Raw genomic sequence first — 17,210 nt, forward strand, 5'->3', positions numbered from 1 at the left:
TATAACTGTAAAAAGTAGAGTTGTGGAACGAGATTTATCTTGAGCGAACAGTGTTTGCATCTTTTGTCACAGAAATATAACACACACCTTGATTTCCACAGGGTGTCTCCAGCATCAAGATAAAATTACTCATATTAAGCATCAGGGTGAAAGCAGAAGTAAAGCCTATGAATCAGTGCATTTGGTACTGGTTCTTAGTATTCCTTTTAGGCCCCTTATAGATCCAACAGATCTTTGTTTCTTTTTCTCTTGGCAGCTTGATTAATAGCCAAGACATAGAAAGAATCTTGCACTTCAACTTGACTTGGCCATGCTCAGTTCTAGTTTTGTTCCAAAGGAACAAAACATATGCAATGAAGGAAAAATAGAATATATTAAGGAACGTAAAATGTTGTACCTTGGCTAAAAAAAAAAAACAAACAAAAAACAAAAAAGTTTTTAGAAATTTTTCATTAAATCTTTAGACATTACTGAAAGTAAGACACCCCGTCCCAAAAACACTCTCTGAAACACCAAATCAAATTAAACCATGGCTCAAAATAAAGAGAATCTTTTGAAAAAGAACAGACAAATGTACGGATAATCTTTCTGAGGCTGATTTATAGATTTATATAACACAGCATTCAGTTCTGGACCGTACATCTCACAAATGAGTATGAACCACAGCTAGAAACAATCAATAGTAATTAAAAGAGAATGTACGAGTTCAAAAAGAAAGGAAGCCAAAATCCCAGTCAGAAAAAAAAGGTTCTTTTCCAGCAGGGGAGGAAGGAAGGCAACAGAAGAATCAGGGTAGCAGAGGCAACAGGAGGTTCAGAGGTATGAAGGTCATAGGAACAGGCAAGGTCTGTCAGACGCGCTTGGTATATGAAGGGAATGATGCACAACAGTAAACTGTTGAGGGAAAAGAGTAAAAGGATAAAATTATAAATATTGTGTAGGTCAGACAGCAGAATGGCTAGCATGCTCAGTAATGTTAAAGAATCGGACACCCAAAGGAGGTATAGGTGCGTGGGCACATGTATTAAAATTCGAAATCCCACAGATGCTCTGAGACTAACTCCTTGGGTTCATGTATAAACTAACTCAATCCCAACAGCACAACACCTACTGATATGCAGCATGTCTACTAATTCTGCTTTACTTGGCCTGAATTTTAATTTTCCAGAAGGTACAAGATAGATGGTGTTGGAGATTCAACTTCATTCTTTAGCCTCAGATCAGGCTGGATGAGTAAGAGGAGTGATGGTAGTATAAACCTGCTAAGTCACACTTGCAAGTTTTCTTGATTTAAAGATAATCTTTAAGAAAGAAAAGGCTGGGTCACTTGACAGATGGCTTCTGAGGCAGTGCACTATGAAAGACCAGCAAGATTCCCTACTCAGCAGCCTGCAGTTCTCACTTAATTTAGAACCATATGTAAGAAAATGTAGTTTCCTCTCTGAGTTTCCCTACCTATTTTTGCTTCAAGTTAACAAAGTCCAACCCTTAGAGACTATACCTAATGACTGTGAAAAGACTAGATACATATCTAAGGTGACTGAAGAAATACGACCGAATTGCTTGTGAAACTGTCACAGCTTTTGTCTAGCGGCTTGTATTACCTGTTAATATATCAATGACATAATCAAAAACATTAAAAATTAGACATGGGGACAAGGCTCCCTTCTGTTTTCCTTGTTCCTTAAAATTAACCTGGCATTATCCATCAACTAGTAGTATACATGTCATCTATACAAAATAACTGGGAAATGCTTATACTCACTCCTTCATTCCTTTCAAACTTTCCAGTTAAGAGATTATTGATTATTTTGATCAAAGGCATGTTCAAATCATGATTTCACTTCTTTAAAGACAGAACACCTTCCAAAATTTAAAAATCAAGTTGTCGAGCCCTTACCCAGTGTGAACCCCGAGCTTACTAGTACTTTATCCAGTGTCAGAGTGAAGAATTTAACTTCAGGACCTCACTCTACAAGAAGGTGAATTGTTTGTTTTCCAACAGCTTTTAATCTCTTACTGCATTTCTTAATGATAGCCCATAATAAACCAAATAAAGGGCTAATCATGGAGGTTCACAGGAATACTGTATTTTTTCTAACGAGCTAGTCAAAAACATTTCAAGGCAGCATGTTTTAGTTGCTTGTCTAGATGCAGCAATACGTGCATTCTTTACTGAGGTGAGTAGCATAGAGCTTACTGTTGACTCATTTATCGGGAACTTCACAAGCTACATGCAATAACCAAATGCCATGCAACCAAGGTGACAATCTCCATTTCTGCATTCCCAAAGCGCAGTCAATCTTAGAATCATAGGCCATGAAGTAAGACAAGGAAGGAGAAAGGATCCCATAAACACATCGTTTTAGACGTGCACATAACATGCAGCTAAGCGTCTACCAGACCAAAACTTAAGAGGAAAGGTCATGTAATGAGAATAAAAAGATTACAGATCAAAACCGTGAGGAATATTTGTACTCTTGTTTGTGGAACAGATTCTTACCATTACAGTCAGAAAAGCCCAAGTATTTTACTAAAGGCCCTATTCATGAATGACTTACACTCCATGTAAGTTTGGAAAACTCCGTGAATAGTGATTACGATCATCCTGTATGAAATGAAAATTCATCAACATGGGTTTCCCAGAGCACAACGGGACAACAGTGTGTTTGCTGGGAAGGAACAAGGGGTGAGGCACAGTGCCCCACAGACAGTGGCAGATCGTAAGGAACATGATTTTAAACTCCACACGATCACAGAATTTTAATTTCTGAATGGGAATCTCATCTTGTGGAAGACAAACTGCTGCTGATAGTCACCCACTCAGCAAAGGAAGACCACAATCCTCATCAGAGAAAGCTGTTCTGAGAGTGATTTCAGAACAAATGTGCCTTTCATCAATAGTTGGCATCAGTAGCTTATCCTCCTTCCCACCTCATTCTATGAGAGAACCCATTTACTGAGGTTACAGTTAGGAAGACTGAAAATTTTGTTCCTTTGAATCTACCGCCAAAGTCCTATTTGCACTGCTTGAGGCATTCTCAGGCAATGAAAAACATCATTGCAAAACTCTGTTCTTACACAGCTCAATCGCTACAGTATCTAAGCACCTTTCAGAATGGCATTAGGCAATATAATTAGCGTCTGTCACATGTGCTGCTTTCTCTCATGGGTACATCTATACACATTTCTCTTGTGTAAATCTATACACTGATCCTTACCTAGGTAGAGCATGGCATAATTATAAAGCTAAACTTGTCCCTCTCCAACACAGATGCTTTAAGTCTAAAACAAGTATCCACCTAAGTATTGTTCTTTTGCTCTCAGCAAACTGAGGATAATAAAAGTTCATGTTATGTTTCCATGTACATGCTTAATCAAATCCTTTTGGCTGGGATATTGTGTTTGTTTAAGAGCAAATGATCAGGCTGATAAAATCAGAGCTGCATTGATTAAAGGGTATTTGATCACCAAGGTAGATCAGGAAAGCATTGCAAAATATCAGTGGTAGAAACTCAAATGAAGCAGAAATATTAAGGCAAAGAAGGCTACAATGGATTTTTAATACAGAAAACATTGTAGGCAAGCTGATGGTATCTAGCAAAAATAAAAAAAGAAGATTTTAAGTATGATACGATTTCTGTGCATATACTGGCAAAAATGAATTAGGATTAATCCTCAATAAGATTCATGTTTTCTGTTAGGATGATCTCTGTAATGTCCTTCTCTCCCTGCCTCCTAGAACTTGTCAATCTGTATTTCCTCAGCACAGATTTGAAAAATAATGCTTTAGACTTAGCTGGTATCCAAGAGCAAACACACCAACATTAATGTACTGAAGTAACTGCTACCTGCAGAACAATTTTGGTAAGGAAAACGTCCTGGAAAAAGATCTTTTGTCAAATTAGCAGCTAATGGAGACATTTCTCTATCCCATGGTTAGAAGACACCCTCCTAACCTTCAAAGGAAGTGTGTCCATGAGATGCCATAACGTGTAGAGCTTTGCTGCCTTTACAGGATCTGCATGAGTACGCAAGGCAAGCCCACAGGGAACATAATACATCATCAAAGACTTGGATTGTGTACAAAGATTTAGAGACAGTTGATGGATAAGCACGAAAAAGTAGCACGAAAACATGCTTTTCACAAATACCAAGGATGTGGAAAATACCGTATTTCTTTGTTTAATAACTGTTATGCCCTAAGGGGAAGACACAAAGAACTATCCACAGATGGTGAGGAAGATGTACCCGTTAGGACAGGAAGGCCTTTAACAATATACAGCTCCTGTAAATGGTTTAATTTTCCCAAGGGAGACACCCTGTAGTTTTCAACTTAGACTGACAGACCTATTGACTCTCAAAGGAACTCGTCTCTGGAGAGACAGAAAAAATGTTAGTACAGAAAAACAAATATGGAGACAACAGATTTTTGCTTCCAGCTGCACAAAGTCACAAGGTGACTGGTTGGTTTTAAATGCGTCCACATAATGGTCAGGTATCATGCACAAAACTGTCTCTAAATAAGTGTTTTGTTTAATTTATATTGGTTAGTTACACTGCATTGGACATTTTAAAAGACAACAGGCTGGAAATAAGGGAAAAAACAGACATGTATGTCTAGAGAGCAGAGAGGAAAGTCTGGAAAAGCTAACCTTAAGAGTAACCATCAAAAGAGTGGAAATGCAAATACATATATTTTCAAACATACGTTTAGGTACCAGCTCTCTTGGTGCTGTAACATCTGCTTCTCTGTAACAGACTGTTGGATCCACAAAGTCTCTGTCAGGAGGAGGGTAAGGTGGGGGTGGGGGGATCACTAACTGGGGTGGACCACGAGTGGTGCCTCTAGGAGGCTTTTGTGGCACCTGCCGTCCATCACCTACAGGGGGATCAATCGACTTGTTACTTCATTGCAAGATAATGATCACTCTGTTGTTATTTTTTAAACACACATTGCTTTTCCCTTACCCACATCCAAAGTCTCTCTGGATCTAATTCTGTTCTTATTTACTCCCAAATAATTAAGGGAGAAGGAAAAGCTAGGTCTCTCTTAAACCAACAGCAATGGGACCAGAATTGGGCCCAGAACATGCATGTACATCACAACTAACAGTTGAAATCACCAGTTTCAGCAGACATAAGGAAGGAGAAAAAAGAAGTTCAATTAAAAAAAAAAAATCGAAAAAAGCTATATAAGGAAATGTGGAAAATGTGTTTTATTTTTATCTTCTTAATGGCCAAACTGCCTGAATTTGTTGACCTCTAGGATACTTCATGTGACCCTTTTCCTGACTCTTCGAGAGAAAGAGGAACATGCCTTAGGTCACTATTTTGAAGTAGGTACCTTGACAGGTTTTTATTTTCTTTTTCTAAGTTTTTTATTATTTTGACATTGTAGAGAAGCAGAGGATTAAGGTTTTTTTTTGCAAAACAGTGTTTTTAGGTATCAAAGGAAGAGCTCATAACTTTGGCTGGGGGCATATTTCAATACTATGTGCAATAACTAAATAAATTCCTGCACCTTTGCACTATACTCTATTAACAGTTTGCAATGTTAAAAAGCTGTTGCCAGTTTGTAGTGTACAGACCTAGAGCTATTGCAATTTGGAAAGTCCTTGGAGGCTGAAAGTACACCAAGGAACCATGACTACCTGCTCATTCTGCTTTCATACCCTGCCTTAAGCATCTGCTGTGGTCACTGCTGAAGATGGATGCTGGTGGAGATGGACCTCTGGTCTGATCCGTTCTGATCATTCCTATGCTCTTAGGTCTATGCTCTGGTGCTACTGAGAAGGGAAGTAGCACTGAGAGGGAGGAAAAAAAGATTAAACCGTTATGATTTTCTACTTAGGAGTCACTAGCTTCCAGAAATTCAATATACAATTTAATGCTGGCAAATGTGCAGATCCTTTTTACTGCTTTGAGAAAAGAGGACACAATACTTTGAGGTCACAACAAGTGATTCAGTATTGAATACTGATACAAGTTTGCCAGTTTGAGAATATTTTTGATAGGATCTTTTGCTTTGATTCATGTGGCTAACTTGGGAGATACAAAGGTAGCTTTAACCCTTTTTCCATCATGTGGCTGCCTATTTCCTGCAGCACATTTTTACCCTCACTGCAGTCTTTCTTTTTTCACAGCTTTTCTCTCTCGCTTTCAGAGCCATCTGTGCTTTCTCATCGTTTTCTTGCAAGGGCCCTGAAGAGAGGCTGTTTTACCAACTCTCCCTTGCTGTAACATTTTTTCTTGTTAATGAACACACTCATTCAAGAAAGTAGCAGAAAATGAAAAGCACTGAAGATAGGGCTACCATGGGATGCGTTCTTTGAAGGTGTAAAATAATAAGCCTCCATTAAAGTAAACGATACTACAAAATCCTACATCAGCAAAGTCTGGCCAGCAAGCACTTATGTATATAGTACTGAACGGACTAGAAGTGGCTCTGCTCTGCTTTATTTCATCTGAAACATCTGGAGCACTGATACAAAATAAAACACTTGCAAAAAAAGTTAAGCACCAAATGTCATCAACAAGTGACCAGCAGTAGGGCAAAGCATGAGGAGCGACAGACTGTGACATCTACAATGGTTAAAAGTAAGTCAATTTGCTGAAAACTCCTGTGTTATATGGCATAGCGGTAACTTTTCCCTTACAGGGTTTAAATAAGAGTTACCAACGGAGTTGAACACGCCACAAGATAATGGACTCCTGCCACTACATAAATGCTGAGGCATTAAATGTGATGCATTTACTGAAAATAAATGTTGGAACAAAGCCAAGAGGTTTCTTTCTAAACTGTGGCATTTGTAATGTAAGCAATTATGTATGACAGGATGTCATATCTGCATGTCTTAGGTACTTTATGAAACATGAGGTCAAAGGCATGAACTGAAGTGCACTGAGTGCATTACTGCACTTGAAGAATGATTCTCTTAATGTACTGAAAAATGAGTTCCAATATGTGGGGTTATTATCTCATATCTTTACCCATCATAAAATCACTTTGTTTGCTAAAAGCATAATCTCAGGGTCCTCACTTGGGCAAGCTCCCACCGACCTGAATAAGCAAGCAGTCAGATAACGACAGAGGTCTGGGAGAACTTCTTTCAATCTTCCTGTATGAGAATAAATGCGGTGTCACATACAGCTGAAGGCTAGAGTTTCTTTTGTTGTCTCCAGCTATGTACGGCATTCAAGTTCTTTTCCTCTACTGATTAGCTAAAGACTCAGCAGAGATTGATTTATAATAAAACTAAGGACTAAATTCAAAAGAAAATCTTCACTGAATATAGTCAGTTGACATCAAACTGCAGGAGGACTACAAGAAAAGAAAATGTCTTCAGGCTTTAGGAACATGAGGAGATACTGAACCAGCTTGTCTGTACTTTAGTTATAGCAGAACCCCATGGCTTCAGATGCATTCAGTATTGCCTGGCCTATCTCCTGTTACTCTCATTTCCATTTACCATTTCTGTATTTCCATTTACTAGCAAAATCACCATGACCTTAAAGGCACAGAATAGGCCCAGGGCTAGTGCTTTTGGATACCCAGTTTGTACCAAACATTCAAATAATCTGATGAGTGTTATCTATCTTTTACTACCCTATGGTACTCTGAATGGTGCTGTTAAAAAAGCAGAAGTAATATACAAACACTTATTTCCAGACTTTCATTCTGCAGAGAAATGGATTTTTTCCCCCAAGTTACAAAAGTTTCTGAACTCACAGAGTAACAGAATTAAGGAAACTTCGAACAGTGAGCACTGAAAGCACATGCATGGGATTACACAGGAAAAAAGAATGCCTCTCACCCATTGTGCTCTTCCTCTTGTCTTCCCTCTCTTCTGTCCTGTTTGGCATGGCAGGAGTGGGTGGAGCAGATGCAGTTGGTGGAAGAGGGGCACGTCTCTTCTTTTTCTGTAAATCGTTTAGGGATGCTCCTTGTGAAATCTGACAAAGTTGAAAAATAGGCACAGAAAAGGATATGTTTTGTCAATGTTGTAAATTATCAGTAACAAAAACCCCAAGTTTGTCGTATGATCTAATTTCTCAGTACAGTATATTTATAATGAGCATTCATAGTGACAACAGGAGATTAAAAAGAGATCAGAAGAGGTACAGTAATATTGCACTCAGAGAAGGAAAGAGACAAGAACTGCAGCTGAATGTCACAGCAGAAATACCAGTCTGGTAGATTTTCGATGGTTTTGTTAAAAGAGAACTAGAGAGCCCAACACTGAGCTACACACAGTATGACACTATGTGGGCTGTTATGCTTGAGCCATAGCACGATCTTGTTTTTCCATTGGTTTCTGCAGACCTTGAATTACAGTTAAATACTCCAATCAATATACGTGGGGAATAAACTCTCTTTTATTTTCCTCTCAAATTCTTGTTTAAGGACTTCTGAGAGAAGAATCAGAATTGAAAGTGTGCTTGCATGATGATATGAGATCACACTGTACTCTATTTATATAGTCTACTGGAGTTCACAGACATACTTTTGAAGATCTGTAACACCTCAGCTTCCAATAAGTGCAAGATGTTGGCTGGCAAGCCAAGACCTCATTACTGTTTACGCTGCTTTCAAAAGTATGAAAAATTTTATTACAAGTGACTTGGGTTTTACTAGGTTAGAAAGTATTTTCTGTGGCTTGTTGGAACTTAGGTCGATTTCCTTTTTCTGGAAAAATAATAATAATAAAAACAAAAACATGTAGGAAAATCTGTAGAATTTTTATATTTGAAAGGTACTGACAACACCAGACAGAACCAGGCCTGGCTGAGGCAGAAGGTAATGGGAGCTGCCCACACACGGCATGCTGTTGGCATTCGTCAGTCTTCACTCGCACGACTTCACTGCTCTGTCCATCCTGATACTCCCTTATAGCTGAAGATATCTAATATACAGAATTGCCTGTTGGTTTTCTAATATTTCAAAGGCCCAAAAAATAATAATTATCTTTCCTTTAATCCAGAGGATTAATGAACTTTTAAAATACATTTGTTGTGGGAGATTTCTTTGAATAAATAGTAGCTTCACACTGCTCAAAGCTATTATCTGAGTTCAGAGGAAAGGCACTCATTTATATGCATCCTTTCCCATGTTGAGTGAAAACTCTGAGAATAAATGAATTTTACAAAGAGTAGGACATGAATAGAGCCTCCCTCACTTAGCCTTCCTTTTAAAAAGTATTCAGGAGGGTCTTGGGTTATAAAACACAAAGATTCAGTTCCCACCTTTCATGATAATGCTTTAACCACCATGCCACATGACAACTGGACATTCTCCACCCCTTCTTGGGGAACCTGCATGCTGCATATGGAGAAACTTGATAGTAACTGCACTGGACGTAGAGTATGTTAACCAGGATAAGCTGCAGCTTTGTAGCAAACAGTTTCTAAAAGGTGGAGGGGACGGAGGGTGGGAAAGAAAGGTGTCCTCATCTTATTTCCTACTACCATGGATTATTTCTGCATTTTACATTAAATTTCCACTGGATACGGCACATGACTAAAGCCAGTGAGGCCAATCTAGATAAAGCTAGGCATAGTAAATGGTAAGGAATGTTAACAGTAACTAATGATTTTACAGATTTCAATTTTGGCCACCAGACTTCATGAAATTTGAAAAATTAGACTTATACCCAGAAAAGAACACCAGGCCAAACATTCAGGAATGGATACAGCAAAATTTCAGAGCTCCTCAGAAAAACTTTTGCCCAAAGTTATGGAGTTGCTCCATATTAAGATGGGACACCTCTCCTGATGAAGAAACTGCCTGTTAGTGGTTAGGAACTGACTGCAACTGACTGAAGTTGAATTCCAGCCCCCCACCCCCCCCAGTTCTTATAGAACCAGAATGCCCAATACTGAGCTGAACATGGGAAACTGTTCAGTGAAACAGACTCACCAGGCTTTGGTTTACACAGGAGGAATTACATGGAGGACAGAACAGCTACCTGATGTTGCATTCTTCTCCGTAACTATTTGGGGCACTTGGCAAATAGGTATTTGGAAAAAAAAAAAAAAAAAAAATCACATTCTTCTGCACCGCATTTTAAATAACTTAAAAGATACGTGAGCATTTAATACTGTATCTTGATTCTTCAGGATACTACCCTACAAAAAAGAGAAAATTATCAAAGCGGGGACTTCAATTAACCTGACTACAAAGTCTCCAAAATTCAGTAGCTATGGAGAACTTCAATCATCTGGGAGGCAGGCAGCATCTGAACTTCCCCAACACTTCACAAGCACAAGCCACGACTTTTGCGGTTATTAAATGGCATTTTGCAGGTTCCACATTCACTCCTGTCTCTCCAGATAGAAAGGTCACTTTACTTGAGGACAAAAAAAATGGATGGACTGGTGATTTAAAAGATAAGTCTAGGAGATGTTGAGAATCAAAGCAGAAAGTAAGGAAATGTATGTTTCCACCTGAAATGACAGAGATCACTAATCACCCTTCCCCAAGTACCAGATGAGTGAAGGATGTTAGTTTGGTATAGTCGAATTCCTCAAAGACACATTACTGCTTTACTAAGAAGAAAGGACCCTCGTTAGAAGCCAGCTTATCTTTTTCAGCTCTATGCATGCTTTAGTTGAATCTTCTGAGGAACATTAGATAGATGCATGGATGAACACACTGCTACAGCTAAAAAAAAGGCTAGGAAACAGCTAGTGCACAACTGCAATAGTGCAAGTTTGGTCAAATACACACACAAAAATGCTTTTATCATACTGTCAGCTAAGTGCTGTATACTTCACAAACACCATCAAGGAGATGAAAATCTTGTTTCAAGCCAGCCACACTACAATGCATATAAGAAGTGCCTAGTTCAAGAATAGGTCATAAAAATTGTTAAAAGTAGTTCTTTAATGCCAGCTTCGGTAAACCTATGAGGCTAAACATAAATGGAAAAAACACAAAGAACATTCTGTTTCTCTCTTGCAATTGTATACACCAAAAGAATAGAACTTGAAAATAATTTGTTATGGCTGTCTGCTTCTTTTATAAAGAAATCAAGCCTTAACAACACTATCTGAAGAAACTTTGCATCCAAACTTTGTTACAGGAGCCTCTCTCTTAGCATAACAGGATATTTCCTAGTCTTAGCACTTATGCTTCACCTATGTATTTTTAACTAGAAGAAATTATTAGGTCAGCTTCTGTTATGAAACAAATATATATTTTTTGAAGATGTTAATAAGTGTTCTCTGACTATAATTAATACCATTAACTGAGCTAGAGATGAATAAAGTGGGCCAAAAGGACCTAAGTCTGACAAACAGTGTCACTTCTGTTCCCATACTGATAAGACGACATACGATGCAAAAAACAATTTTCCATTAAATTCACCTCATGGCTCACATGCAGTTTGAAAAATACTTCCAATATTGCAGACAAAATATCTGAGGAATGTGCTGAATATGTTTTCCTTCTGTGAAAGCTCAACATCTTTATTAAAATTTGAGGGTTTTAGATAAGATTTTAGAATATATTTAGAGCATAACAACAATGTCATGGGGAGGTTATGTGTCAAAATTGTGTGGAAAAGAATCCTAACAAGGCTAATGCTTGAAATTTTCAATCAGTAGCAACTGACAGCCAACTTACTTGCAAAAGTTCTGGGGTTACCGTAAGAGTGAACGTGTAGATTTAGTTTGAGTTTCCTCATGCACAAGAGTCCAGTATTTTCTTTGGGTTAAGTTGCACTGAATATGAATTCATGAAAAATACTAATAGAGGTCCAAGGAAACAAAAGCCACCACCATCAAAAATTCATCAAGTGTTCAAAGACAAGGAGGTTCTCAGGTAAATTTCCACTTCCTTTGCCTTGCCCGTTCTCTACTCACAGGTCAGACAATGGTTCTGTGTTTATCAACCCTTTCCTATTAATCTTTCTAACAGAAATGTTTATCTATTTAAGTACTTGCTAAGTAATCTGGGAAATGCCACCTTTCTTTTATTCACAGACCAAACTAGGCCTAAATTTACTGCAGGTTTAGTGCTCCTGAAATAGAGCCTCCTTCTGTAAGCTAGAAACTATGTCATTAATTTGTGCTCCTTTGTCTCTCCAGTAGCTACCAATATTCGCAACCCACTTGATGACACTGACTACCTATCTCAGTCATCTGAATCACTACCTTGACCATGAAGGAAATCTCCCTCTACTGTCTCCAAAGACAGATTAAAGACTCTACAACAGCATACCCAGAGAGCCACACATACCCAAGTGTGTTCCGTTAAGGACAGCCCACACACCCTCGCCACAGATAGCAGAGAAAAAGGGACTGGGTTTAACGCAACTTTGGAAAGTTCACATTGTGCATCCTTGCTAAATAACAAAGTACTGTAATGTTGTAATTACTGCAGTTATATCTTGACTAGTAAAGAATCTAGCAACTACCAAGGTGTTCCAAAATAGTGATACAGCCAGGTAAAAATCCTTAAGCTAACACTAAAAGCCCAGCTGGATTTTGTGGGCTTCAGGGAAAAATATCATATAACTTCTAAAACTGGATGTTGAAAGCTGCTTCAGCGCCTCTGGGAACTACTGCCTTTCAAGCAACATGTTTTGCCCATTTATTGAATAGCTCAGGGGGACTTGATACTCTTCAAGGACTACTGTGTTGAGACACAGAGACTGGGAAAACGAGCCATGTTTTTTTCTTCCTTCTCCCAAGACTGATGTCTGGGGAGAAGTGTGGACATACAAGAGACACGTACTTTCTGCAGCACTGAGAAAGAGCTTGGAAAAAAGCTGGATGATCTCAGCTCAGAAGCACAACCAAGAACACAAGTAAGGAAGAACAACTTAAAAATTGCCATCGCAAGACTTTCTTGAACTTGCACCGTAAAAGCAAACAGCACCTTCTTGAGTTACCTGGAACAGGTTATGCCTAAACAACTGCAGGTATCTGTGTTGTAGTTGGCATCCACACTTACTGGAGAAAGCCTGGATGATTGATAGATCTAAACAGTTTGAACTGTGCCTTAACAGAAAACCCCTCAGTGGATCTAGTCAATATGTAATTGAGATGTTAAAAAAAGAGTGCATAGTCTGTGTTTCAAAATCCCAACCACTTCTCCTAATATTTTCATAAACATTACAAGAGACATTTGTCTCATGGCAACAGATTTTTCCTTTTACTTTCACTGCTATCATTTTGCCATAGAAAAGGAAAAAAGGAAACTTGAAAACCTAACAATTTTCCAGGTTTGCTATTTAACAAAATCCTCCTTAAAGCAATTTTCTTTCCTCTCAAATATCGTAGCTACAGGTTATGCACATATTCTATCAGTAATGGGATTATGTCTGGAATAATGATTGTTTTTACGGGATGTCCCATGGTGGTTTAGCATATACAAATAAAAAACTGTACAGCATATGATATAAACTGTGTGAAAAAAACCCATATACTCTCTTGCTTCTTAGTCCTTTTTCTTTTTCCTTTTAGTCCTTAGTCCTTTTTCTGTAACATTACACACTAGGATCTTTTATTGTTTTATAGAACACCTTCTGTCTAATTTGTATACAAAATGTCTTGTTTGGGGAAACAAGGAGTGATTGTTTGTAGAAATTATTTTTAGAAATAAATAAAAAGGATTGGAAGAAGAACACATGGATTCAATCACTAGCATGCCCTGACTGCAAACTGGTTTCCATCATCCAAACTGACTAGACACACACTCTGATTTAAGCAAGCCAGATTCTGATATACCTGCTGGTGATGATATCGTGGGGGTCAGAATGCCTATTGAGTTACAAGAGTGTTTAAATATGATCCACAGAAAAATTCAGAGCTAACTTGTAACTGAACTAACAATAGTATCATCCCAAACATGTGTGGGATCATCCCAACCCTCTTCCCTTCACAGAGAATTTTAAGAAATCTTGAAATAATTAAGAGCCATTTTACAAGAAGCTCTAGAAGTAAAATAGACACACGTTTTATTAGCCAGTTTTAGACCCTTAATATAATCATAACTACACTGATCCTTTATAGCATTGCATGAAAGACAAGTGGTAGGTTGGTAAGATTTATGGTTTGAGAGTTTTTAAAAATATTTTGCTCTGGTTTTGTACATAATTTAAAGCAGTTGAGAAGAAAATATCATGATCCAAGAGGAGCTGTTCTAGGAAAATCAGAGAGATAAATCTTTCAACTGCAGAAGGGAGACATAAATCTGTCCACTAAACTTGATGATATAAAAGCTATTCTATCCAGCTGATTCTGCATTTTCACAGGGCAACAGATGCTTCAACATGCCTACTACTAGAAACCACAAGAAGTCTCAATTGAACATTAATATGTCTTAAATAACTTTTACTCACATGTCTAACATTCCCTGGACAGGTCATACATTATTAGTTTTTTTCACTGGCACACACTGACAAATGAAAACGAAAACGTAGGGAGCTCTCAAAGAAACTGGGCGTATGAGAAATTCATGAGGCTGACCACTGTAAGTTATATTATATTAAATTGTCTGTTCAGCACCGAACTTCTCTACCTTGTTTCCTTATTGGGTAGTACCCCATTTAATTTGATTAAAAACTGAATGTTTAATCCACAAGTACGTTACAAATGGCATTCAAAGACAGCAGTTTGATGTTTCCCAAAAACATGTCCTTATGTTGCAGAATGCATTTCTGTGGATTATTTAAAAAGCTTATTAGGATCTCATGCAACGCAACAACATATTGCAAAAACAACATCCACAGAGATACTAAAAAATCTGGCACATGGGAACAGTTTTAAAGAGGATATTATTTGAAAAACTTGTAATTTTAGTAAAATGCATGGTAGTAACTACACTTCAGAAATTAGCAAGCAATTTCTCTGGACCAGTCATTTTAGTTCTGTACATCTTGATTTTTCAGTGTTGGATCTCACAAACCTGACAATAAAATGAAAAATAATCAACTTAAAGGGAGATTTTTAAATAAGCCACATGAATAAGCATGCTGTGATAGCAAGACTGACATTTGAACCGATTAGATCCAATAGCTCGTGTTACTCTGGACACGTCACTCTCACATGGAACAAGTTAGATGGGAGATTCCCAAGCTATTGCCAACATGAGTTCAAGTCCACAGTGGAACATCAACTACCTCTTCAAGCAGGACAACCATGTTTGTATCCTAACAAAACACCACTCTCTATCAGTGTGTTTCCTCCTGACTTTGAAGTTCTGCACCATGCTTCCTTGTACTGTGTTTGGCCCACGTGACGGTTGCACCCCAGTTATACTCACGGCCTCAGCTTCCGAGCTGCTTTGCACTCTGTGAAGTGGGAAGTCTGGCTTATAACTAGAATGCAAACTGCACTGCTCTTCTGAAAATACCCATACCATTAACATTTTAATCAGATGCCACAAAATATTGTATCATTTTGTGTACTTTTGTGCTGCTTGACTGCAAATTAATTTTTGCTCATCATATAAACCTGATGTTAAATAGGGCTTTATAATGAAATTTAGTACCAATTATCAAAAATCAAGCTGTGAGTGCAAAAACATCTCAGTCTTAATAACAGACTAAAAGCTTAGCATTGCTGGACTTTACAGAAATTGCTATGCTCTTCTGCTATTTTATTCATAAAATGAAGAAGACGAAAGCCGAGAATGTCCTTGAATACACAGCTGATTGGCAACAGAAAGCTAAATCATTTGACACAAGAGAGTCGCTACAAGGTGAAGGGGCAAGCTCATTTTTCCATCTGTTTTTATTGAACACACCCTTTCTGAAATGTCATGGTCAAGGGCAGTTAAAAATTAATGTCATTCTAATCTTCTTTAAACACTCTAACTCGTTCAGTTAAATGTGTCAGACAGGAAACTATCCATAAACAAATCTGAGATGTTAAATTACTAAGATAGCTGTGATTTCCTTCTTTTGCAAAATCTCATTACTAGCTGCAGTATTATTTCCACTTAAGGAAGTCACTCTACAACACCAAATATTTTCACATGCATTGAAACATGTAGACTACACAAGTCTGCAGATGTTTGCTTTGGCAAAGAACTGAACTTCCTCTCTTTCTCTGAATACAATGTAATCCTCCTCATTTATGTCTTCATTTAGGGGGTGAAAAAACCCGAAAACTTCAAACACTTAAAAATCACATTTTAAAACCACTACAAACTGATTTGCTACCAAGATTATTTCTCCTCTAGGTAAGTTAAACAAAAAAGACAAAAACCACTTTCAAATTTTCATTTCCTATTTGTGCTTATCTTTTAAGTTAGAGCAATACAACTAACAGAACAAGTGAACATTATTAAGAGTTTAAAATACATAGTAGAACTGCAGCTCATATTTCTTCTGAAAACTTTGTCAATGAGACTGACATAATCAATGTCATCTGGACTCACTGCCTTTGGGAAAGGCATTGGTCTAAGGATTTCATACATTATCTTTTCTTCCTCAGTCTCACATCCAGGATTACAGGCTAGCTGACTGGTTGGTCTGCTTGCCTGTCCTTAAAAATCTGAGAGATGTTATGAGCCATCTGCAGATCTGCAAAATTTATTTTGCATCTTTGTCCAATTTTCTGCAAAAGGAGGGGCTGTAGCCTAAAATCTGTTAGGGTTAGAAAGCGGAAGGCAATCGCACAGACATCTGACCAGGAACAAGGAGAACCATACCCTTTCTACTGCCACTAAGCAACATACCTCCCTGGAGCTTAAGTTTTCCTCCACAAACTTTCTTCTGTAGAGACAGCCAAGTTGAATTTCTAAGGACTTAGCACTAAGCACTAGGCAATGACCTCAGAAGTCTTCCCAATTTAGAGAAAAACATACCTGACTTATTTCCAGTGTACAACCCCCTTGATATCAGTCCTCTCCATCTGCAGGCACACAGAATGCCTGGGAAACCTGGTTTGGGCGGTAAGTCAAGTGAGAGTTTCCAATTCCTTTCTAATTTCATAGAACTGTAGAGTGGTTTGGGTTAGAAGGGACCTTTAAAGATCATCTAGCCCATGCCATCCCTTCCCACTGTCCCCTGGAAACTTCGACTCAAGTCTAGTTCCTTCCAGCACTTACGAAGTGCAGCCAGAAGCCCCTACTTCCACAATCTTCTGAAACCAAGAAGAGGGAGGAATAGCAAAGCGGTACCACAGTATCAATTAGATGTATTACTAGGGACCGTAGTGTAACATGGCTCTATATCAAGCTACCCCCCCCCCCCCCA

At 38.2% G+C, this 17,210-nt stretch overlaps 1 protein-coding gene across 1 annotated transcript in view; it reads right to left on the bottom strand.

The window, feature by feature from the left end:
- COBL (cordon-bleu WH2 repeat protein) overlaps positions 1–17,210 on the bottom strand; it is a 111,238-nt gene that overhangs the window by 37,664 nt on the left and 56,364 nt on the right. Inside the window, exons 8-9 of the mRNA XM_009705131.1 lie at positions 7,818–7,956; positions 4,712–4,882 (exon numbers count right to left, since the gene is read on the bottom strand). Coding sequence (XP_009703433.1) covers positions 4,712–4,882; positions 7,818–7,956 — 310 coding nt within the window. The remainder of the gene's footprint in view (positions 1–4,711; positions 4,883–7,817; positions 7,957–17,210) is intronic.

The sequence above is a fragment of the Cariama cristata genome, unplaced genomic scaffold (genome assembly GCF_000690535.1).
Source record: "Cariama cristata isolate BGI_N322 unplaced genomic scaffold, ASM69053v1 scaffold6638, whole genome shotgun sequence".
Taxonomy (NCBI): Eukaryota; Metazoa; Chordata; class Aves; order Cariamiformes; family Cariamidae; genus Cariama; species Cariama cristata.